Source organism: Triticum urartu, chromosome 7A, assembly GCF_056163025.1.
Source record: "Triticum urartu cultivar PI428250 chromosome 7A, HENAU_Tu73, whole genome shotgun sequence".
NCBI lineage: Eukaryota > Viridiplantae > Streptophyta > Magnoliopsida > Poales > Poaceae > Triticum > Triticum urartu.
In genome coordinates, this window is record NC_141879.1 from 668093224 (window position 1) to 668117998 (window position 24775).

Here is a 24775-nt window from a genome sequence, read left to right on the forward strand (position 1 = left end):
TCATATAAGCATTTTCTTTTAATTGTCTACCAAAATAAGCATTGAAGTCGTCTTGCTTAAACATAAAGTTATCAAACTCATCCAAGCACTGACTAGCAATTTTAGTAGGAGGGACTTCAGCTTTATCATATCTATAGAGAGAATTTACCTTTACTACCTGTGTCGGGATATCGGGATCAGGAGGTTCTTCAGTAAATAAATAATTAAGATCATATGTTTCTTCAACAGGCGGTGAATTAAGACCATGTATTTCTTCAATAGGAGGTAAATTCTTAACGTCTTCAGCTTTAATACCTTTTTCTTTCATAGATTTCTTTGCTTCTTGCATATCTTCGGGATTGAGAAATAAAACACCTCTCTTCTTCGGAGTTGGTTTAGGAATAGACTCAGTAATTGGAGCAGGAGATGGCTCAGGAGCTGGCTCAGGAGGTGCCCAATTATTTTCATTTGTCAACATATTATTCAATAGGATTTCAGTTTCATCTGGTGTTCTTTCCCTGAAAAGAGAACCAGCACAACTATCCAGGTAATCTCTGAAAGTATTGGTTAGTCCATTATAAAAGATATCAAATATTTCAGGTTTCTTAAGAGGATGATCAGGCAAAGCATAAGTAACTTGAGAAGCCTCCCCCAAGCATGTGGGGGACTCTCTTCTTTAATTTGCACGAAGTTGTATATTTCCCTCAAAGCAGCTTGTTTCTTATGAGCAGGGAAATATTTAGCAGAGAAGTAATAAATCATATCCTGGGGACTACGCACACAACCAGGATCAAGAGAATTAAACCATATCTTAGCATAACCCTTTAATGAGAACAAAAATATTTTGAGTATATAAAAGTAACGTGATCTCTCATCATTAGTGAACACGGCAGCTATATCATTTAACTTAGTAAGATGTGCCACAATAGTTTCAGATTCATAGCCATAAAACGGATCAGATTCAACCAAAGTAATTATATCAGGATCAACAGAGAATTCATAATCCTTATCAGGAACACATATAGGTGAAGTAGCAAAAGCAGGGCCGGGCCTCATTTTATCTCTAAGTGATTCTTTGTTCCATTTAATTAATAACCTCTTAAGCTCATATCTATCTTTGCAAGCTAAAATAGCGGTAGAAGATTCCATATAAAAAATATAGCCCTCGGGAATAATAGGCATATTTTCATCATTACTATCATCATCGTATTCAGATTCAATAATTTCTTTTTCTCTAGCCCTAGCAATTTGTTCATCAAGAAATTCACTAAGGGGCATAGTAGTATCAGGCATAGAAGCAGTTTCATCATAAGTATCATGCATACCAGAAGTGGCATCATCAATAACATGCGACATATCAGAACGAATAGCAGAAGTAGGTGTAGGTGTCGCTAGCTTACTCATAACAGAAGGTGAATCAAGTGCAGAGCTAGATGGCAGTTCCTTACCTTCCCTCGTAGTTGAGGGATAGATCTTGGATTTTGGATCTCTCAAGTTCTTCATAATGTCCGGCAGATATAAATCCCAAGTGACTCAAAGAATAGAGCTATGCTCCTCGGCAACGGCGCCAGAAATTAGTCTTGATAACCCACAAGTATAGGGGATCGCAACAGCTTTCGAGGGTGGAGTATTCAACCCAAATTTATTGATTCGACACAAGGGGAGCCAAAGAATATTCTCAAGTATTAGCAGCTGAGTTGTCAATTCAACCACACCTAGAAACTTAGTATCTGCAGCAAGGTGTTTAGTAGCAAAGTAATATGATAGTGGTGGTAGCAGCAACAAAAGTAAAAACAGGAAAAGTAATATTTTGGTATTTTGTAGTGATTGTAACAGTAGCAGCGGGAAAGTAAATAAGCGAAAAGCAGTATATGGAAAACTCGTAGGCACCGGATCAGTGATGGATAATTATGCCGGATGCGGTTCATCATGTAACAGTCATAACATAGGGTGATACAGAACTAGCTCCAATTCATCAATGTAATGTAGGCATGTATTCTGTATATAGTCATACGTGCTTATGGAAAAGAACTTGCATGACATATTTTGTCCTACCCTCCCGTGACAGCGGGGTCCTATTGGAAACTAAGGGATATTAAGACCTCCTTTTAATAGAGAACCGGAACAAAGCATTAGCACATAGTGAATACATGAACTCCTCAAACTATGGTCATCACCGGGAGTGGTCCCGATTATTGTCACTTCGGGATTGCCGGATCATAACACATAGTAGGTGACTATAGACTTGCAAGATAGGATCAAAAACTCACATATATTCATGAAAACATAATAGGTTCAGATCTTAAATCATGGCACTCGAGCCCTAGTGACAAGCATTAAGCATAGCAAAGTCATAGCAACATCAATCTCAGAACACAGTGGATACTAGGGATCAAACCCTAACAAAACTAACTCGATTACATGATAAATCTCATCCAACCCATCACCGTCCAGCAAGCCTACGATGGAATTACTCACGCACGGCGGTGAGCATCATGAAATTGGTGATGGAGGATGGTTGATGATGACGACGGCGACGAATCCCCCTCTCCGGAGCCCCGAACGGACTCCAGATCAGCCCTCCCGAGAGGTTTTAGGGCTTGACGGCGGCTCCGTATTGTAAAACGCGATGATTTCTTCTCTTTGATTTTTTCTCTCCGAAAGCAAATATATAGAGTTGGAGTTGGCGTCGGAGGGTTTCCAGAGGGCCCACGAGGTAGGGGGGCACGCCCTAGGGGGGGGCGCCCCCCACCCTCGTGAGAAGGGTGTGGGCCCCCTGGTCTTCATCTTTGGCGAGGATTTTTTATTGTTTTTTCTAAGATGTTACGTGGAGTTTCAGGTCATTCCGAGAATATTTGTTTTCTGCACATAAAACAACATCATGGCAATTCTGCTGAAAACAGCGTCAGTCCGGGTTAGTTCCATTCAAATCATACAAGTTAAAGTCCAAAATAAGGGTAAAAGTGTTTGAAAAAGTAGATACGACGGAGACGTATCAATGACTAAGGCGTTGGAGGAGGAAACCATACCTGCCATTCATGAACCACAAACCCAGCACATGATCCACCATCTTCCAGATGTCGTCGTCCGCTCCTGAACTAGCACCCAAACTCTGCGTCGACGCTGGAGCAAATGTCGTCACAACGGCGGAGCCCGAGGACACAGGTCCATCACGAGGATGCCGCCGCCGTCACGCCATCCTTACTTGAACATACCGGTTTCTAAATCCATCCCCAATCATAGGGCCGATCGCTTTATCGGAGAAGGATCTGAAAAATCTTTTTTTAGCGTTGTCATTGCTGCCGCCGAAGCCAGGACGACGAACAACCTAAAACCCTAGACTACAAAGGCCTAAAAACGGTCCACACACGTGAATCCGGCGACCCCCCTCACCATTGACGACCGAGGTCGTCGGCGAAGGGGAGCCGCCGGAGGACAGCGGCGGAAGAACTCTCCTAGCGGCGGCTGCTCGTGAGATCACCTTCTTTCTTCGGGTGGAAGAAAGAAAACAGCCTAGCATATAGCGTACAGTGCCCCCTAACTTTAAAACATGTTATGTATGTAATGTAATGTGCATATAGAAAAATGAACCATATATACATATACTATGTGATGTACGTACATACAAAGGCTCAAACCATGCATGCATAGGCCGCTAAAACAGTAGAAACCGTACTGTCAAAGGAAACTCATATGGCTAGCAAGAAACCTCACAATTTTACTACAACTACACTACTCTACGTGATCTATGGTACAGTGATAGCTATTACAAATGTGAGTAACTCTACATACAAAGATGCATCTCTATATATTTACACAGGGGGCCATCGATCACATCAGAGCCAAGAAGTTGAGACAGTGAGGTCGAGGTTCAGGTCAAGGTTCAGACCAGCGGTGTCTGAGTGGCGGTCGTCGGCTCCTCGATCCCTCGCCGGCACGGCCGCAGACTCTTCGGTGGTCGTGCTCGAGACGTCGGCGTCGCTGCTCACGACCATGGCCTCCTCCTTGCACCGGCCGATCGACAGCGTCAGGTCACATCCTGCCGTCGGCTGCTGACTCTTCTGACGTGTTCTGCTGTCAGCGTGACGTGTCCAGCTGGTCGCCTGCAATAACATTATCCATGTCAGGCGGATTAATATTTTTCCAGTGCTGATATTACAACAGAACTGGAGACTGGGTGGTCAATACACGGCACCGTGTGTGTTATGCCATGGTAGTAGTTAGGCAGAGGTCTGGTGCCTGCCACCTAACGAACTACTACTAACGAAATGAAGCTTCTAGGTTCTAGCTAGGCAACGTATAGCACATGCATGTATGAACGTTTTGATCCTGGCTAGACGATGAGTAATCCTAGGTTTTTATAAAAATGTAGTAGTTTATTTGCGTAATCTCTGCTTCCTCTGGATTTGTTCATAGGTTTTTATACGTATACGTTTACTCATGCTTTTCTCTAGCTAACAAGACAAAAAGAAACACTTCATTGCTAGTACTTATACCTTCTCTGATGGCATGATGGAGTTCCATGGCAGCCGCCCTCTACTCTGCTCCCAGCTCTTGAGAACCTCTTCGATCGACGGACTGCACAACCAGTACGTTTGATTAACAACTCGGTTACACATACAAACACTAACTACAGTTAAAGAACTGAATTAGCAACTATTTTTGGTGCTCACATTTGGTACGGCGGCGACGAGCGGTGGCCGTGGGGAGGCACGGTGCAAGAAGAAGCGTCGATTCTGCCCGAAGCCGCCGCCATGTCGTTCCCATGGCCATTCCACGACGTGTCGATGGCACGGTGACAATCCACGGACGCATTGGGTGGACCACCGTTGCTGTTGGTGTTGCTAGAGCTTGATCTGTACATCTGGAGATGGCTCTTGACGTGAGATATGCTGACTCCCTTGGCGCCCATCAGCTGAAGAATTCGCTTTGGCGTTGCCTCTGCAGACGATTCAGATATGTGAAGAGTGTCAACACCAGACCAGCCGTACGTACGTTAAGAAATAAATGCTACTCTTGGTTAAAATTCGGATCGAGAGAGCTAACATGATCGATGCCGGATTAAGGATACACACGCTTTCGAATTATATTATGGTGTGCTATAGGTGAGGAAAGGTTAACCCAAAGATTTTTCTTTGGACGAAATGACAGGAGAGCTGCCATTTATTGCTAAAGTAACATCGTATAGATTACGACGACGAAGGTGTTAAACATCATTTGCACAATTAATTAGTGACGTACTTGAGCAGCAAATAATTCATTGGCAGCAAATAAAGGAGGGGGAATCTCATCTTGTTCATCATGCATGCATATCACGTGGGGTTTTCTGTCTTTCCTTATACTTCCATGATGAACTTGAACCAATTCTGGCCTAATTAACCAACCACAAGACTAAAGCAAGTACTAAATGAGAGAAGACTACCCTTAATCGATCCACACTAAAAACACACACGAAATTTTGAATAGATCGATCGCCCGGCAGTGAAAATCAATGGAATCACCAACTTTTCATGCTATAAAATGTGCAATTAGCCGAACGCCATGTATGTGGCCGAGATGAGAGAGATCTACATGATATATATCTGAGCAGCAAGAAGCATGAACTGACCGTCCTGGCCGCCGAGGCAGTCCACGGCCTCGATGAACTGCCGGTGAAGCTCCTCCGTCCACCGCATCCGCGGCTCGTCCGACCGGTTGTACTGCCGGACGCCTCTCCTCTCGAACCCTCTCATGCTTTATCGATCGATCTCTCCCTGCTGCTAGAGCTATATCCCTTCAACTTGATCACAAGCTTCTGGTAAACACACAGCCGATGATGCAAGGATCAACAGAATCGAGTTCCAGTATATATATGTGGAGAGAGAGTTTTGGTTTGGCCAAACTATGATGAACTCTAAGCTGGAGTACTATTTTTGAAGTACAACCGTACTATATAGGGCCGATGGAATGTGTAAATCGGAGAGAGAGAGAGAGAAGGCTGACTTTCGTGACCTAGTCCAGTCAAACATCCATGCTCACATAACTTGCTCTCAGAAAGGTAGATACTAGAGAACAGAGGCAGGGAAGAATCAAGAGGAACAAGCCCAAATTCGAGAAAACGTTGGCCTGTCCGCATCCACGAGAGACATCCAAATTGCAAATTCTTTCACATATAAGCTATACTAGTATAAATGCCCGTGCATTGCACTGGGCGAAATATTAAATATAACTTGCTCCACGTGCAATTATGAAACACATTTTGATCCAATTTTTGGAAACGTCAGAAATAAGGTTACACCGAATATTTCTTTTTGGACCATAAAATCCAGACATATACCCTAATAATGTTTGTCATGACCTATTTCAGCTCCACACTTTCATTTCATCCGATGAAAAAGTAGTAGTGTATGAAAGTCTTTCAATCAATTTTTTGTTGTTGTGCAGAAAAACATGAATATTTCTTTTTTAGGTGTTTTTTTAATTTCAATAAATTTTTTAAATGGAATCATTTTGATGGTGATGAACATTTTGTTGGAATATTATATTTCATTTGTAATTTATTTTGCACTATTTTTTGGGCTTTGCCCATTGAACATCAGACATCTCATTTCCTCTTTCCCTACATCCCACATAAAGCAGAGCTTCAGAATTAGAGTACCACGTATATTTTCAAACTGAATAGACGGTATAGAGATGGTACCAAGAAAATACTATAGACAAAGGTTTTCCCACATCCATGACAACAGAGCAGTCAGGTGACCATCTTAGAAAGTGCCTGACTAATGACATTTTTTCCACAAACAAAAGCACCAAATAGCACCATGTTCCTCCAAAAGCTGAGGGGAGGGATACATCACACAGGCTGGAGACATTTCAAATTAGATAAGACTGGGATTTAATGGCGTTGGAAGGAAATGAAAAATCAACATCTGCAAAATGTTTAGTTATGTAAGAGAAGAAACCATGATAAATAAAAACATGTGTTTTATTGTGGAAATTGAAGCTCGTATAATTTGTAGACAAACCTGTCCTGTAAGAAGAGGTGTGTCCACACCGAGCTTTGATGCATCAGGTCTTCGTGTACGCACATGCCATATCTGCAGCTCAATAACTTCTAAGAGAGTGGGATTTTAGATCCCGGGTGCCTAGACACCCCCTTATCCCTACCATACATTCAGAATATGGTGCATTCAGATTTGTGCGCTTCATTGTAGCCAAGAAATCTATTAGCAGTTCAGATGCCTCATTAAGCGCAGAGAGACGTCCGAGGTGACACCTTTTACAGAGCTCACACGTGAACCTGTTGCCTGCCCTGCACATCTCTATCCTTCCTGTCATACTCTCACATTATTTTAGCCTGATATAAAGTTTCTTTCACATAGTCACATCACATGCATGCATGCACAGTGTCGCTCTCACAAAGTTTTTCCTGCTCACCCACTCTCTCCAACTTATGTCAGACATAAGCAATTACGCTGAACAAGTTCTTTCACACCTTCTCTTTGTCACCTATACTAAAAAAAATATCACTCTCATTTCTCACAGTCACACATCGGTAAACTCTTTTATTTTTGTCTCTCTTAACATCTGAAGTCACATGCAGCCTCCTCTCCCTCAAAAGTAAAAGCTGTGCTACTCCATTGAAAAAAAAGTTACCGACCACTGTTCCCCTCACGGGTCGGAATCTCTCCTGCAGGCCTACTCTGCCTGCTACACACTAGGACGGGCCCTCTTGTCTCGGCAAATTGCCTAGTTAATCAACCTAACACCACACAAGGCCAGCTGCTGGCTAGGCCACGTCACGAATATTAAAATTGCTGAACGGACTAAGACAAGGGGGTGCCGGGACTCCCGGGTGCTATAGCACCTTTTCGTAACTTCTAAACATTAAGCTAGTAATTTAGTCCTCAAAATAGTTATACCAAATAACTTCCTTACTTGAAGCATAGTTAATTACTTCTTGATGCCCTGGAATTTTAGCTCTAGAAATGTATCCTGCATACATAACAACAACAATTTATGAAACAAAGACAATCTGTCAGAGTCAAAAAACATTAGAATGTGAACACAGGTTAATAATGAGAATCTGACTTGTTATTTGAAATTCTAAAAGCTCACACTTCGAATATCTTAATCAAGTGGGTGCCCATGCAGCAAGGTGCACAAAATCAGCTCTTGTGGCCTTTGTTCTATCTATATATGATAAAAATAATACTGAGTTGTACCTTCAGAAAACCAAAAAATTATGCAATGTTGTACTCTGTAGGTCAAGAGTGATATCCATGCCTGGTGATTATTTTCTGGGCATTATGTCCCATAATGTATACTTGAGTGTGGTTTTCAGATGACAAACAATACAACCACAGTTTCAGTATAGAGAGATGTGTCATAGTTCGGATGCATCAAATTTGCTTGGCACTAAAAATATTAGAGCTTGGGTAGAAATAATAGTATCACACCAGTGTGAAAGATCTTTCTGACTAACTGTTTTAGGAATAAAAGAGATACAACGCAAATTCATTCAACAAACAACAACTTTTATGTTTGCCTACTTCTCAACAAAATTTCATAGCCACGGCTAAAAGTAAGACTAACAACCACACTAACCCAAAAAATCTGTTGGGAGATTAGATAAGTTATGCAAGAAGAAAAACAATACCAGGATTTATTTTACCTGGTTGAAGACTTGAAGGACGCAAGAAAAGACCCGATGCATTTTCTTCAAGCAATTCATCAAAATTTGGTGCGTGCTCCGTTTATCATGAAACCATAACTCGACATATAGTAAAGGTGCCCGTGCGTTGCAACGGGAGAATACACCCAAATTCTATGAACCATTGTTGGCTGGGTCGAGAAATTGTCTCGTGGGATAGTCAGCTTGAAATCGTGGGATAGTCAACACCAAATTTAGGAATAATTGAGCCTAACATCAAAGGTAGGTTTATGAATAAGTTCAGATATATCATCAAACATCCGAAAGAAATGTAGAAAATATGAATTGAAATAAATTTGTATCACTTTTTTAGTTTTTTTTTTACTAATGCTAGATATATTATTGTTCAGGTTGAGCCTAACTATAGGACCTATCTTTCGACGTTGAACAATGAGCTATCCTCCACAATTTATACTTACAAGGGGTTAACTTGATAAGATAACAACTGAACATATTTATATTTCTAAAATGCTGCCAGAGGGATGCATGTTCAGCAGAATATATATATATATATATATATATATATATATCGCCAATCTTATTTTCATCTAAGAAACAGGTACAATACAACATACAACAGCAAGAAATAGGTGCATTCAAACGGCCTCACATACCAAATTACTTTCCCTTTCAATACACACTCTTTGTGAGCTTGTCATAGTAAAAACAAAAGGGAAAATACATGAAACGAACGGGAAGCAAATAAAATAATTACATGATTTATAATTATATATAGTACAAACCAATTGAAGTCTATAAGTGCAGCTCTAAAACCCAAGTATTGAAACTTCAATGGGAAGAGCATACATAATATTAGAGACAAACCTAAAAAAATATGGATCCCATGGTTACCTTGGAGGAAAAAAATCATATGAAGCTTTATATTCCAAAATCATCGATCTCTCCCTTCCGAAACACATCAAACAGAACCTGTATAACATAACTACTCCCTCCGTCCGGAAATACTTGTCATCAAAATGGACAAAAAGGAATGTATCTAGAATTAAAATACGTCTAATACATCTCCTTTTATCCATTTTGATGACAAGTATTTCCGGACGGATGGAGTACTACATACAACTATCTTATTTTTGCATTGGTGGATTCCTCAAAATCGTAGTACAGAGCTAGCAAGAAAAGATTATACACACTATGTAATAATCATGATTTTGAAAAATCTGAAAGTTAGTAAAACAAAAAATACAAGTGTATTAGGAAATATCAGTAGTCAGTCATCATACCTTTGCTTGAGCATGATACACATTACAATTAGATATACCAGGCAAGTAATCTTAAATTCATCGCTTAGTTTATTCATAAGAAACAAACATTACTTCACCCGAATCATCTCCACCAGAAACATAAACAAAATCCATTGACTAACATGGGGTGCCCTAAAAAATACCTGTAACGCCTCCTCTTAACATCAAACTGAACTTGCTGCATGGTAGTTGATGGTAGATGTAGAGAAAGCAAGCTTGCTGCAGAGTGCTATTGATAGAGATGCAGGGTGCCATTGAAGGAGATGCAGACCAGTTGGTTCTGTTCCGCTCCATACAACGCAGTCTGGTGATCTATAGTAGAACATAGAAAACACATTTTTTCTTGAATCTGACATTGTACATCAAGCCAAATTAGTGGGGCATCTGTGATAAATCCAACAGGCTGGAGTACACACGCTCTCTGTCGCCATCGTCTTCCTCTCCGCATCAATCTTCGCCAGCCTCTGGACACAGATTTCTCCAACACGCTCGTAGGCGCAACACCAAACAGGTGATGCTCGTGGTTCGCGGCTAGTAAAAGCAGAGGTGCGCACTAGAGGCTGGCCGCGTGGTGCGAAGATGCGTGCAACGGTACAAGGATGGCTCAGCAGCAGGGCGGACAGGGCACAGGTGGCCGGCCCGCCGCTCGGTCCCCAGCCCGCATGGCCGCGCGGGACTCCCGCACCGACGGCAGCCCCAAGGGCCTCCAAGCCGAGGCTCGACCCGGCACGGGGAAGGGGCTGGCCCCGAGAAGAGGGGAGCCGGCGTATCCATCGGCCGGGAACTGGGGCGGCGCCCTCCATCATCGCTGTGGGAGGGGCTGGCCCCAAGGAGCGGGGAGCCGGCGAATCCGTCAGCCAGGAGCTGGGGCGGCGCCCTCGATCATCGCCGCCGTTTGGGGATGGAGGTGGAGATGAGATCGACGAGGCAGGGTCGTGCGGGGCGGTCGTTGTTTTTTTTCTTTTCTCTCTTCGGTACCGGTTCGGGTCTGACTTATGAGGGGACTGCGGGTGCAATTTCTATAAAATAGGAAGGCCTATTTGTAAAAACGCCGCGACGGTAAACCCGAAAACTCAATCCGTGCTTTATCTATCTATATATTATATATATATATATATATATATATAGCAAAAGAGCCCGTGCGTTGCAACGGAAGAACAATAATAATCAGTAACATGATCAAGCAGAGTGAGTCAACAAAAAAACAACAATTGTATCATTCTAGAAACCTTCTCTGTCATCTATAAACATGATGAAGCACTCAACAGGCATAAATAGGTTGTCTAATAGAGCGAAGCACAACAAAGGGAATTCAATTCACAAGAACTTCCAAAGAGAATGTTTAATTTATGAATTTTTCTTGATAAGGAGGAGGATTGAAAGCTTGATATCACATGAAGGTTAAATTCATGTGTGTGACTGCTCCTCTACAGCCCTCTATCTCTCACTTTAAAGGTACGCCACCCAAACCAAATATAAACATGTGAAAGTTCAGCCAAACTAAGAAGGAATAGTCTGCAAGGACAAATAAGTTATTGACAACACCTTGCCGTCCAGTGATGGAATTTAAAGAATTATCTAAACCATTTGAACGAAAAACCGATGTACTAAATAGTTGAGGGCTTGACGGTGCCCACAGACCATTACCCTATGATGGTTCCAAGATAGTTGACACAAATGAAACACGACATGTGACAAAATACAACTAAACCGTTGGACCTTCAAACAGAGTAGATAAAATGCACTCACCTATGTTTTGGAAAAAATTATATGCACCAACTTTATCTAGAGATGGGGAAACTACAGCTAAATGTTAACGAAATGTGATAAGTCCGTAGCACGTACAAGAAAATAACTGCTTTAGTTAATGGCATATGTTGTGCTTTAATGCAGGCCCTAGTCGCGTCTGACTCCACCAATATTTAGTTGTTGCTTTTCCACTTACTGTGCAAGTAGTAGCAAGGGGTTGTTGTTTACTAAGAAATGGCTCATTGTTCCCCCCAAAAAATAGCTTATTGCTTTCAGATTAGGCCTCTTGAAATCATACTGTCGAAATATCATTAAGAATAAAAAATGATGGCATGTGTGATCTCGATAGTGGACTAAATGATCATATGGACAACTCAACATTTAGTGTGAATTGACCTGCTTGTCTTAAACAGTAAAGCTACAGGGAATGCAGGTATGTAAGCCTTCTGTATGAGATGGACAGATTAAGCATGTGCATATGTTAACTTGAACTTCCCGCTGGGACTTCTATTGACTGAGAGTTCAAAATACAAATTATTTTAATATTTTTCGAAAGTGGCAAGTGTACTGAACAAACCTGCAACTTTGATGTCACTTTATTCCCCACATGAAAATGGCCACCATCAAATAATAAACCATTGTGACCTGATGTTCTAATAAAGAACGTTTTCTATGAGATGAAGTGATGAACTCACGGAAAGGAAGAGGGAGATTAGCAATATACAGTACATAGTAATACGTAAGAGAAATAATACTTGAGCTTACCATGGAGTATGCATATAAGCAGAGGTTGTTTCCACTACATCGGCCATAGCCGGCAATGGCAATTACGATCTAATTAATCATCAGAGCACACAAAGACTTGATGCGGCGGTGTTTCAAGCGCAGAGGCGGGGCATGGTAGAACGGAGGACGGGAGGAGAACGTCATGCCGCTACTCTGCACCCTTGTTGCAGAACAGGGAGGAGGAGGCCGAGGAAGCGGCTGACGACGCCCTTGTGACCAATGGTGGGCTACACGCTACACTTGGCACTCACCACCATACCCAGCCGGTCTTGGTGCAGTGGATGGCACGACAAGGAGGTAGGGCTGTCAGATTGGAATCGAGGCAGAGTGTGGGGGAGTGAGAGAGAGAGAGAGAGAGAGGAACCTGTTCCCGTAGATCCAGTAGGCGCCGCCGAGTTGTCAAGGTCCTGGCGCTGCAGAGTGCGGCCCAGTGACGGCACAATGCCCTCTTCAGAGAAATCCAAGTTGTGATCCAGAGAAATTTGAGGAGAGCTCGCTCCTCCCCAAGATCAACACATATAGCGCTACCCTTCGACGGCGTGTTGTTGGCCTGTACGCACGGAGGAGGAATCGTTAGGCATTCGTGTTTCATGAGACAACAGGGGTCGGTTTCAGATGTTGGGGCCTGGCTGAAGCAACATACTCGAGCGTGACTTGCGTGGCCGGTGGGGATGGTCGACGCCTGTGGTGGTGCGACAAGGCGTGGTGATCAAGGAAAAAATGGGGAAGAAGCTATGCGAGCGCTGTTCGCCACCAGCTATGCTTTGGCGACATTTGGTGGACTCAGACCGTGCCGCCGCCGGATCTGAAATTATCTCCTACAGACGATCGACAATAGAGCAACATCACGCGCGCGTGGACGCCGGTGATGGTACCTGTGATACAGGCGCAATGGAGGAAAAGGTATCCCGACGACATGGGCCAAGTTGGCTTGGCTTCGGCCGTTGCTGCCGTCGGCCTCGGCGAGGTCATGTACCCAGATGACTTCCGTGAGATCGTCGTCGTCTTATGCCTCCTCATCCGACGGCTTCGTCTCGTGCTTCTCCACAGCGTATTTATGGAGAGGCTAGGCAAGGCAAGAGGGGATTCAGAGTTTGACTCCAGGTAAAAGAGACCTGGTCAGTATCCATATGGATTATTAGGTAAAGATTCCTACACAGGCATGCTCTAGATTATGTCGTGTTCTTCCTGATGGTTTACATCTAGCTCTTGGGAGTTGGGACGAGGAGTCTTCGGTTCGAAGTCCAGCTACCCAGGTTTTTTTATTCTCTTTAGCGCGTCACGGGAGGCCTAGGCCACATGTATTGCCGGTTGGTTTTAAAGGATGTCAGGTTTCTTTTACAAAAAGTGCGTGACGGTATCAACGCTTTAGTACCACCTCGCTTATATGTTTTTAATTCAAACTGAAAGTGTAAATTCATATGAAGAAAGCGTATTGTGACGATGAACCCACGGAGTCAATCCGTACTTTATTATTAAAAAAATAAATAGGGAGAGATTAGGGAGAGACTAGCACATATGCCCGTGCGTTGCAACGAGAAAATTTGATGTTTTGTGCAAGCATAATGTTCCATGACACCGGATCCGCTATGAAGAACATGTTGCATCTCAACATCCTTCTACAAAATGAACATAAAAAATAAGATGCAATTTAGCTGCGTCCATATTTTCTTTGCCGGACATAATCTTCTACTAATTCCATTGAAGTACAATCCTTCCATTCATTACCATGACGTGCTCACCCATTTTAGTCGGAATCAAATCCTTCATTTTTTAATGTAGTAGCCCCACCACATTGAAGCCTACAGATCCTTCCTTTTAATTATCATACCTTTTTACCTCAAATTCTTCCTTTAATTAGCACCATCTATTTGAATATTCTATTTATTAAGCCCATACTCTTTCTTTTAATTATTCCACGGGTTTTACCCATAATCCTTTCTTTAATTAGCCACATTCGTTTAAATATTTTATTTAAGCCCACGATCCATCTTTTAATTAGCTCATTCGCTTAATTAGCTCGCCCTAAACACGAGGACCGCTCTCCTTTGTTTTAACCATTTGTCGGTTGATTCCTGGGGCCGCTCATATATCCAGACAAGAGGTGGAAATCATTGTAAAAGAGCGAGGTTGGATTAGAAAACATGAAAGATGCATAGGTCGTTCATCGTTGGTTGTTACACCATAGATCCAGACAAGAGGTCCTCTGTTTAAAACCCACAATGTTAATTTATTTTGACAAAATAAATTTTCGCGGTCTTTATGAAAGCCCATAGAAGGCCCATCAACGTACAAGTACCTGGCCCAGATATTTTTCGCGGTCTCTACGCAAGCCCATAGAAGGCCCATCAACGTACAAGTACCTGTAGCCCAGATGGCTTAGCTTGTGATTAGCGTGGGCTAAAACAAAACGAAATCAACGAAAATGACTGAACCAAACCAAGAATACCTATTCTCTTTAATAGTAGATATAGATCTTGTTACAACCTAGCTTTTTTCCTTCTAGAATTCCACAAATACAAGCATACAGATCTAGTAAGTGTTGTGAATGATCTCACGTATATGCATGCATGCATGTTCTAAGGTTTTCCTGGAAAATCAGCTCGTGTCATCGTGGCATCATCGTTGATCAGAACCACTTCTAGATCGATCGGTCGGACATCCTTATATCTATGTACCCGGCCATTGGAGAGCAAGGCGCAGTGTCCTATCAGCAGTCTCCGCCTCCGATCTGAAAAGTTACGTACGCGCCGGGCATTACTGATGGCAGCCGCCGCGGCAGCCATCAGCCATGACGACACTGGAGAAGATGACTGTCCTGCAACCCGATCACGTTGCTGGAGAACCAGGCGTTGCATTTGTCGGGAAGCAGCACTCTTTCCCGAACTTATCTGACTCCAGACCAATCTACCTGACACCGTCACACTGAGCGCACGGGTGCTGCTGGCCGTCGGCACACGGTGTAGCTGCTAGCCGTGCCTCCGTTGCCGGTGGCCAACTGCGCCGGCGTGCGTCCCACACATGCCATTGACTCATCGTCTGTGGCGGCTCCCGTGTCCATCCTTCCATCCTCTCTTCCCCGAGCTCCTCGTCGTCCTCATCGTCTGCCTCAATCATGGCCTCCAGCAGCCGCTGGCCCACAACATACATATAGATTGAAGGTTTGAAGAAAGGAATCATACCCGGTGGAGGACTATGAAACATGACGAATTCCACGTGTGCGATGAGACAGTCCTTGTGCAAGAAAACATCACAAATGAGATAGTCCGGATGAGGAAGTCCATGGGCAAGAAATAGGAACCTAAAAGTACGTGTCGAAGGACCGTCTCTTTGCAGCCCATTGTGGATCATTCATATTTGCTGCTCCCTGCAACAAACAACGAAACACAACCTGCACAACCTGGTGCCGTGTTCCTTGGTTCCAACCTTGGCCACTGCAGAAGATTGAAGTTGCGGTATAATATCTGAGTCCTCTAGAAATTCTCTGTAACGGAAGACGACCCATTATTTCCCTCTCAGGGCACCATGTGAGCCTGACCGAATCGTTGGCGGAGGAGCAGTCGAAGGCGCTCGAACTGGAGGACCCTCCGACCAACCTACATCACCGAGCATTGGTGGCATCCTGTGGATGGCGGAGCTAGGCGGCAAAATTAACGAGGGCGATTGACGCGAGATGGGGATAAGCTGAGTGGCGCGGGACTTCAACGATCTAAGAGCTCGGTCACGTGATTGACATGGCAGCGGCCCCGGAGGCGCATGGCAACGACGGAAGTGACGGCGCTAGAAGGAGAAAGAGAGATCGGGAGAGAAAGAGAGACGAGGAGAGGAAGCACCGTGGGGTTACCCTAGTTTTCTGTTTCCATCGTGCGCGACCTAGTTGTCAATTTGTGTTTGTGGCAGTTTCGGGCAGGCCGACGCTGCAGCCCAATGTGGCCCATCAGTGAGCAAGCCAGTGCAGCCAAGACAGGGGCCACGACGTGGTTCTTCGAAATAGTACCACCTCGCGTATATGTTTTAAATTCAAACTAAAAGCATAAATTCACAGAAAGAAAGCGCATTGTGACGGTGAACCCACGGAGTCAATCCCTGGAGGCGCATGGCAACGACGGAAGTGACGGTGCTAGAAGGAGAAAGAGAGATCGGGAGAGAAAGAGAGACGAGGAGAGGAAGCACCATGGGGTTACCCTAGTTTTCTGTTTCCACCGTGCGCGACCTAGTTGTCAATTTGTGTTTGTGGCAGTTTCGGGCAGGCCGACGCTGCAGCCCAATGTGGCCCATCAGTGCGCAAGCCAGTGCAGCCAAGACAGGGGCCACGACATGGTTCTCCGAAATAGTACCACCTCGCGTATATGTTTTAAATTCAAACTAAAAGCGTAAATTCACAGAAAGAAAGCGCATTGTGACGGTGAACCTATGAAGTTAATTCGTGCTTTATTATTAGGGATAGATTTATCACATATATGTGGGTCGACCCGTTGAGGTCACGCTATTAACTGATTTGTCTGGGTCTCTTCCCCGCACAGTGACAGGCATACATATGAACAGTCATCTGTTTGACAAAAAAAACAAAGACGTTGTCCATTTCCTATGCGAAATTCTAGCTTGTTCAACATCGCGGCATTGATGATCCGTCGCTGTCCGTGTCGCTAGGTTTGACAAACTTACTCAAGAAAACTATATTATATAGCATTAATAGCAATGTATACGTACGACCTATGTTTGTTGATACATGAGTATGTTGAGCAGACTGCGTACATAGACTTAATTCAGTCAGAGTATCAGAGAGCTGATACACCAAGTTATAGCCGAAATGATTAGAGTCAATTCAACCCTCTGCATGAAGTGCTAGGATTTCAACAAGGAAATGGGAACCGAAGGCACGTAGTGAATTCCGTATATGGCCTTGATGGAATCTTACACTTCCATGCGAAAAGCGCGTGTGAAAGCATGTGGAAATGGCTAGATTCGTTTGGAAAATTCATTTTGAAGAAGTATATAGAGAGTTCAAGTTGCCAACTCTATTGGTTGCCTTGTATTGATTGGAGAAAGTGATGGCTAGCTAGACATATATGAACTTTTTAAAATATATAATGTGTATATATGAAAGCCTTAATATGTATGTGTAGGAGGGGAGCATATATGACTTGGCAAATTCACATAATTGAAGCATCTTTAGCAGACCCGTAAAACGGGGCGGCCTGTAAAAATCAGGCGACTATACTGGTTTGGCCCCTTTACTGGGCCAGACCAGAGCCCGTATAGTTGTCCGGCCCGTAAATGTTTTTACAGTGGCCCACAAATCGCCCCCCCCCCCCCACAGTTTATGTAAGGGTTTGCAGCTGGAATACGGGTCGGAACCCTATCCGCGCGCCGCTGCAATTCCCAAATCCCCCTCTCGATTTCTCGCCGGTGGTGACTTCAATCCCCCTCGATGTGGCGCGGAATGTGGTTGGCGGCCGCAGCGCCGGCGGTGGCAACGACCCCAAGCGGAGGCGGTGAGTCGCCACCGACAACGTGAGGAAAAGGGTTGCCCGTAGGTACACAAACCAGGGGCCCTCGCCACCGCCGTCACGAGACGGAAGAGTACGACCGTAGGCAGGTGCTCCTCTGCCGCGGGCAGCTCCTCCGCCGGTGCCTCGAGCTCCCGTACGCCGCTCACCCCGGTGTAAAGGGAGCTGGAGGAGCTCCCGCTGCTCTGCGCAGTGAAGAGGGAGCTCGATGCGGAGCCGGAGTGGCAGGGCGATGGCGTCGTCGAGCCGGAGGATTTCCTCCCCCTCCCCCTGGCGGAGGCGGATGCGATGGAAGCCGCCATCCTCGCGCAGTGCGCGGGAGGAGGAGGTGGCGCAGTGTCGCCTTTAGGAGGAGGAGGTCAACGACGTCGTACTCGAGCAGGGCCTCACAAGGGCGCGTGAGTTCGAGGAGAAGGAGGAGGCGTGGCGCCGCGAAGCCGAAGCGCAGGACGCCATGTACGTCGACCTCACCTCCGACACTGACGACGAGTGATCGCCGCCGCCGCCGCACCCGTAGGGCTCACCGGTGAGCCCCATTTTGGGTAGTACGTTAGGGTTAGGCCGACGCTGCGACGAATCAACACTATGTAAATCGATGACCTCGTATATGTATGCATGATGAACTTCTATCTACTACTGTTGCTTGTTCATCTTTGTGCCAAACTTCTTTTCAAAGTTTACAGTTTCAATTGCGGTTTCTGTTCTGCCGCAGACAAATACGACCCTTATATGAGAGAAAACACAAACTGTAAACCCTTTATAAGAGCTCGCTTTATAAGGGGTCTTCTAGAGATGCTCTTACGTCTCTGAATAGTTTGAAGGATCAGATCGACTATGCTATAAAATTCTCTTCTTCTCATGGGACTTATCGATCAACAATTTATATATGTGGCTATTGTTGGAACCTTGCAGGATAAAATGCCATCAAGTCAAGGTAGCAGTTTGTGATTACCTATCGACATTACTACACGTAGCAAAGTTCATGATGTCAGCGTCAAAGAAAATGAAGCATTCTCTACGTATGGGAAATGAATTTTGGACTTTGGGACCACATTCTTAGGCCAGGAAAAAAGGAGAAAAAAGTTGCATCCGTCTCAATCAACAAATCCTGATTCGTGGATGCTTTCCTGTTTAGTGTAGATAGGCCCTTTGAAATTATATCTCTAGCAAGCTAGATGTAGCTAGTTAGAAATTAATTCATCTATGATCTTGTGTGGAAGTGCGATTTCTTGCCTACTCGATCATAGATGAACTTAAAATGTAAATAAGAAAAAAGACCAGTACATAAAGTTTCACAAGAATTTTGTACAATCTCATATGTATTCAATACATTATCTTGCAAGACACGTGTATATGAATATTGTGGGATGAATTATATTTTTAAGCAAAAAATATAACTACTTGAGATCTGTAGAATAATCAAGCTTGAGTTGTTTGTGTGTGTTGCTTTTCAATTTTGTTTACGTCTTTCTCTTGTGCGAGGATGGAATATGAGAGTATTTAACACGTTAAATATATAGAGAGAAGTCTATTCTGAACACAAAATTATTGTGCTTGGTTATTTTTTTTTGAACATGTGCTTGGTCTTACTTCGAACCCAAACTATGGAGACAATTAAAGCTTAAGCTTTCTAAACCTGTTTAAATAAACGAATCAACATTCGTTTAAATAAACCAATCAGCTTTGTAATGATTGGTTGTGTGTACCTCTAGATGCAAAGACTGGGGGATGTCCTTCCAACATTCGAGATGGGACTAGAATGGGGATCAGAAGTTGCGATGGGAACCTCAACCGCGTGAGGAGCTTTGCCACTGAATTGTTGTTGCTCAGACCGTCGACATGGACGCGTATGTGCGTACACCTGTCGCCCTAGGAACCACTAGTAGAAAACCGGTCTAATGTGAAGTATATTAGTATAGGTGTGTAATCGAGCCGGCACTAATGTGACCATTAGTGCCGGTTCCAATAGCTAGCTGGGCCGCTACCATTAGTATCGGTTCATGAAAATTTTTTAGCACCGGTTCGTGCCACGAACCGGTACTAAAAAAAGTGGTGGCAGAATGTTGTCAGTCTGGAGCCCCTCCAGCACTTTTAGTACCGGTTCGTGTCACGAACCGGTACTAAAGGCCGTCCTACATAAACCCTTTGTCCACCCGAGCTCGCTCTGTTCTTCCCCTTTCCCTCTCCTCTCTGTTCTTTCCCTCTTCCTCTCGAGTCCATCACACATTTTACCCAAAATTTGTCAAGATTTGAAGGCCCCCATCCATTCAAATGATCACAAAGGTTAGCAACTCTGTCCTTTCATCTCTCATTGCTAGATTAGCTCTTGCAATGCTTTATATAGTGATTAATTTGTGAGTTTAGTAATTTGAGAGGAATTATATGTGTTAGTATTTGATTTATATGCAATTTGAGGTCAAAAATAACACTTAGTTTGCATATGTAGGTGTGGTTTACTTAGTGCCTTCTAAATCTCCGTCGTAACCACCGTCGATCGCCCGCACCGTCCCGTCGCCGACACCACCTTGTGGTGAGCCTCATGTTCATGAATGTTTTATATAAAAAATTGATGTTTGTGTGATTTGGATATATAATTACTCGTATAATTATCTTACCCATACGTTGTTTGTTATACATAGTGCCATGATTTTGATATCCGTCTCCGTCGGCCCTCGTCCTTGTTATGATTCAGATGTGGTATATTCTCTTTTAAAACTATTTGTTGCATTTCGTGTTTATGAAAAATTATACCCATCAAGTTGACATAGATATTTGTATGTAGGAGGTATGTGTTGTGGAAATATCACGTCAGATGTCCTAGAGAGAGGACTTAGTTGTGGAGCCATCGCGTTGAGGTTAGCTTAAAGGGGTTAATCAGGACAAATGACACGAGGAGTTTATACTGGTTCGGCCCCTTGCGGTGAAGGTAAAAGCCTAGTCCAGTTGTATGTGGAACTGCTAGGGTTTCGATGAGCGGGGAGTGAATACGCTTGTCCAGCTCTCGAATCTGTTGTTTCTTATCCTAAGCCGCCACCAGGTCGTCCCCTTATATACACGGGTTGATGCCCTGCGGCCTACAGAGTCCCGGCCGGCTCATACAACGTGTCCGGCTCGGTGAAATATCTTACATGCCTTACATTACAAGTTTTACATACATGGCGGTTTATGCTTATGGGCCTTAAGTCGCCTTCAGGTCTGGGCCCGCTACTAAGCCTATCTATGAACCGTCGTGCGATCTTGGGCTTCATAATGATAAATCTTCATCGGGATGACCCGACCCTTCCTGGGCGGGTCATGCCTAATAGTTATATCCCCAACATTAGGCCCCAGGTTGATTTGAACTTGTTCATGTCAATCTTCAAGACTTAGAAAAAAATCCTTCCTCCTCTTATCTATGTAAACCTCATAACCCGCCATGATGTCACCTCCCAATATTTTCGGAAACTGCAATGACGTCATCTTCAACGGATCTTTGCCTTAATGTCTTTCCGAAAATCAAGGCGTCCATCTAGCTGGACAACCTTCACTTGCCCTCCTCGTTTTTTTGCACCTGCCTGTACGCCTATCTCCTTATAAATAGATACGACCGGTCTTGTCGTGGAATTGTCACGGCAGATGTCCTAGCGAAAGGACTTAATCATAGGGCCATCACAATTAGGAAGCTTAAAGGGGTTAATCGGGACAAAGGACACGAGAGGTTTATACTGGTTCGGCCCCTTACGGTGAAGGTAAGGCCTAGTCCAGTTGATGTTGTATCGCTAGGTTTCGATGACCAAGGAGCAAATCCGCTAGCTTGGCTATCGATCTGTTGATTATTCTCCTAAGCCGCTACTGGGTCGTCCCCTTATATACACGGGTTGACGCCTGGCGGCCTACAGAGTCCCGGCTGTCTCATAAAACGTGTCCGGCTCGGTGACTTCTTTTACATGCCTTTCCTTACAAGTCTTTCTCTACATATGGCGGTTCACAATATTAGGCCTTAAGCCGCCTCTGGGTTTAGGATTTCTATAAGTCTTAATAAACTATCATCTTGAATATTACTGGGCTTCTTTTCGTAACCCGCCATTGGGGTTGACCCGGCCCCTCCTGGGCGGGTCATACCTGGTAGCTATATCCCCAATATTAGGCCCCAAGTTGACTTGAACTTTGTTCTTTGTCAATCTTCAAAACTTAGATGAAATCCATCTTCCTCTCTCTGTAAAAACTCTGTAACCCTCCATGACGTCATCTTCTGAAAACACAAAAGCCTGCTATGACATCATCTTCAACGGATCTTTATCTTTTAATGTCTTCCGAGAATCGAGGCGTCCGTTTAGCTAGATAATCATTATTTTGGTCTTCCTCAATTTTCGCGCCTGCCTGTTCACTTATCCCCTTATAAATAGGCTTGGCCGGTCCTTCCTCTTTCTTCTTCTTCCTTCCATCTTCTCTCCACCTCTCTGCTTCTCGAGCTCTGCCGCTTCCGTAGCGCTCACCGTTGCCCTCAACGTCGGCCGCTGCATCACCCTGAGCTCGTCCAGAGAACTGCAGCGACTCTTCGCAGTGGATCTGCATTCGTAAGTTCCTTATTTTTCGCGCACTTAGATTTGTATTAGGGTTGCGAGTTCATCGGTGTTCTTCGCTGTTCATCACGGACCTTCTTGTAGTTCTTCCTCCGCAGCCTCTTCTGATCCAAAAAGGAACACATAACTCGTGCGGTAGTTGTTTTGCGTCCATTTTTAATACTAATAGATCCCTTTTTCCTGTACAGAGGCCTCATTATAACTCACGAACTCATCTGTACTAGATTTTTAGGTCTAGAATATTTTCTTTTCGGAACGGCCATTTGATCCAAAATAATAATGACAGCTTGGTAAACTTGTTTGTGCCAACACTTAGGCCCTGTTTGGTTCAGCTGTGGATTTCTAAAAGCAGTTGTGAAAAATCTGTTGTGGAAAAATAGGTGTGAAAAATCTGATGTGAAAAATATGTAGGTCATTTAGCAAACGAGTTGATACAGCTTTTTCAGATTTTGGCCCGCAGCGGAATCAGATTTTGACAAGCACGTCCTGGGCTGCTTCCGCTTTTGGTTCAGATTTTGGCAGCGGATTTCTGGAATCAGATTCTGCTGGGTTCGCCCTTTGGTTCAGATTCTGCTGCACGGTAGCGGAATCTGTCGATAAAAGCTGAACCAAACAGGGCCTTAGCCAATTCTGTTTCTGGTATCCTTTGAATATCTTTAGTCATGGCGGCTTATGACTCTGGCTTTCCTTTATATGTCATTAGCCCTTATTTAAGCTGCCATGATTCATCTGTATCATGATCATGAACCTGTAACTTCATCAAATAAATTGAACCGGCAAATTACTTTCTTTTCAGCTTCCCCTTTTTCATCATGCCGTCAAAAGCACCAACAGTCTGCAACTGGGTCCCCTCCACAGTAACTGAGGATAACTTAAAAGAGTTTGTCACCATTGGATTTTTGCCAGAGAAAAACATTATGTCTTATCGTGCTCCTGACCCGGATGAGGAACGGCCTAATCCCAAAGACGGTGAAGTTATTTTCTTTACTGACCACATGAGTCGGGGTTTTTCACCACCCGGCTCAAAGTTCTTCAGAGATGTTCTTCATTTTTTCAAACTTCACCCTCAAGATCTTGGACCCAATTCCATATCCAACATCTGCAATTTTCAAGTTCTTTGTGAGGTGTATCTTCAAGAAGAGCCGACTGTGGAACTCTTCAGAGAGTACTTTTATTTGAACCGTCAGAATGAGTGTACCAACGACCCTAGCTTGGAACTCGGTGGAATCTCAATTCAGCGCTGACAGGGCGCCGTCTTTCCCTTAATAGTCTTACCGAGTCATCCCAAAGATTGGAATCAGACCTGGTTCTATTGCAAAGATACGTCACCAGCCAATGAAAAAGCACTGCCGGGTTATCGCACAGATCGTTTGGATTCCAAGTTTGTGCTCCCTGATAAGCTTACTGCTGCTGAACGCAAGAAGCTTATTCCATCTATTAAAAGGATTCAAGCTTTATTGGGGAATGGCTTAACCGGAGTGGATCTGACCCGTTGCTGGATCTCATGGCGGGTCATCCCTCTAAGCCGCCGATCCAAATTGATGTATGAATATGGCGGAGGCCCAGATGACTCTCTGCGTCACAGCTCTGTACAACTAACTGAAGAAGACATTGTTGCAATGTCAACCATCCTTGTGAACGGCAAATATGAGGACTGCAATAAGGTTGGGTTAAACCCCTTCTGCAAACTTAACCCGACACTAGAGGTGAAAAACCCTGACCTCTTTCTCTTTTTGTGTTTTCCTCAGTAGTTTTAAATACTTGCATGACCTTTTACCCTGTTTATTTGTTTACAGGCCAAATCTGACTCCTGGAAGGCCAAGTATGATCATGAAGCTGCCAAGAAGACTAGAGCCGCTTCCATAGCCGCCAGGAAGACGACCCGGAGGTCCAAGAAGAAAAGGAGCACTGCTTCAGACCTATTAAAGCTTGACGATGTTTCTGAGTCGGAGGTAGCCCTTGACTCCCTTGGCCAGTTTTTTAATAACCTTATTGACACTGATTATTGCCAGGATGACACGGGGGCCAGCCAGGCCGTAGAAGAAGAGGTAACTATTTCCTCTGACTCAGCCCCTTTGCCAAGACAGAAACTTCGACTGGTAACCCAGAAAGTAAGGTTTTCACACCCTTTGGCTTATCTAGACCCTCATTTTCTTTTGAAAAAGCAGCAACATGAGAGCCGCCGTCAGGCCCGGACTAATGATGTCGATGAACCGCCTTCCGATTTACAGCAAA

The 24775-nt window shown here is 44.1% G+C and overlaps 1 protein-coding gene across 1 annotated transcript; it reads right to left on the minus strand.

Annotated features, from left to right (window-relative positions):
• Positions 1-3592: 3592 nt before the first annotated feature.
• On the minus strand, positions 3593-5924 carry LOC125523831 (myb family transcription factor MPH1-like). The gene is made up of 4 exons (XM_048688899.2): positions 5588-5924; positions 4653-4920; positions 4476-4557; positions 3593-4082 (listed from the first exon to the last, which is right to left on the minus strand). The coding sequence occupies exons 1-4, from the start codon at positions 5709-5711 to the stop codon at positions 3816-3818; spliced, it is 741 nt and encodes a 246-aa protein (XP_048544856.2). The 5' UTR covers positions 5712-5924; the 3' UTR covers positions 3593-3815.
• Positions 5925-24775: the final 18851 nt, after the last annotated feature.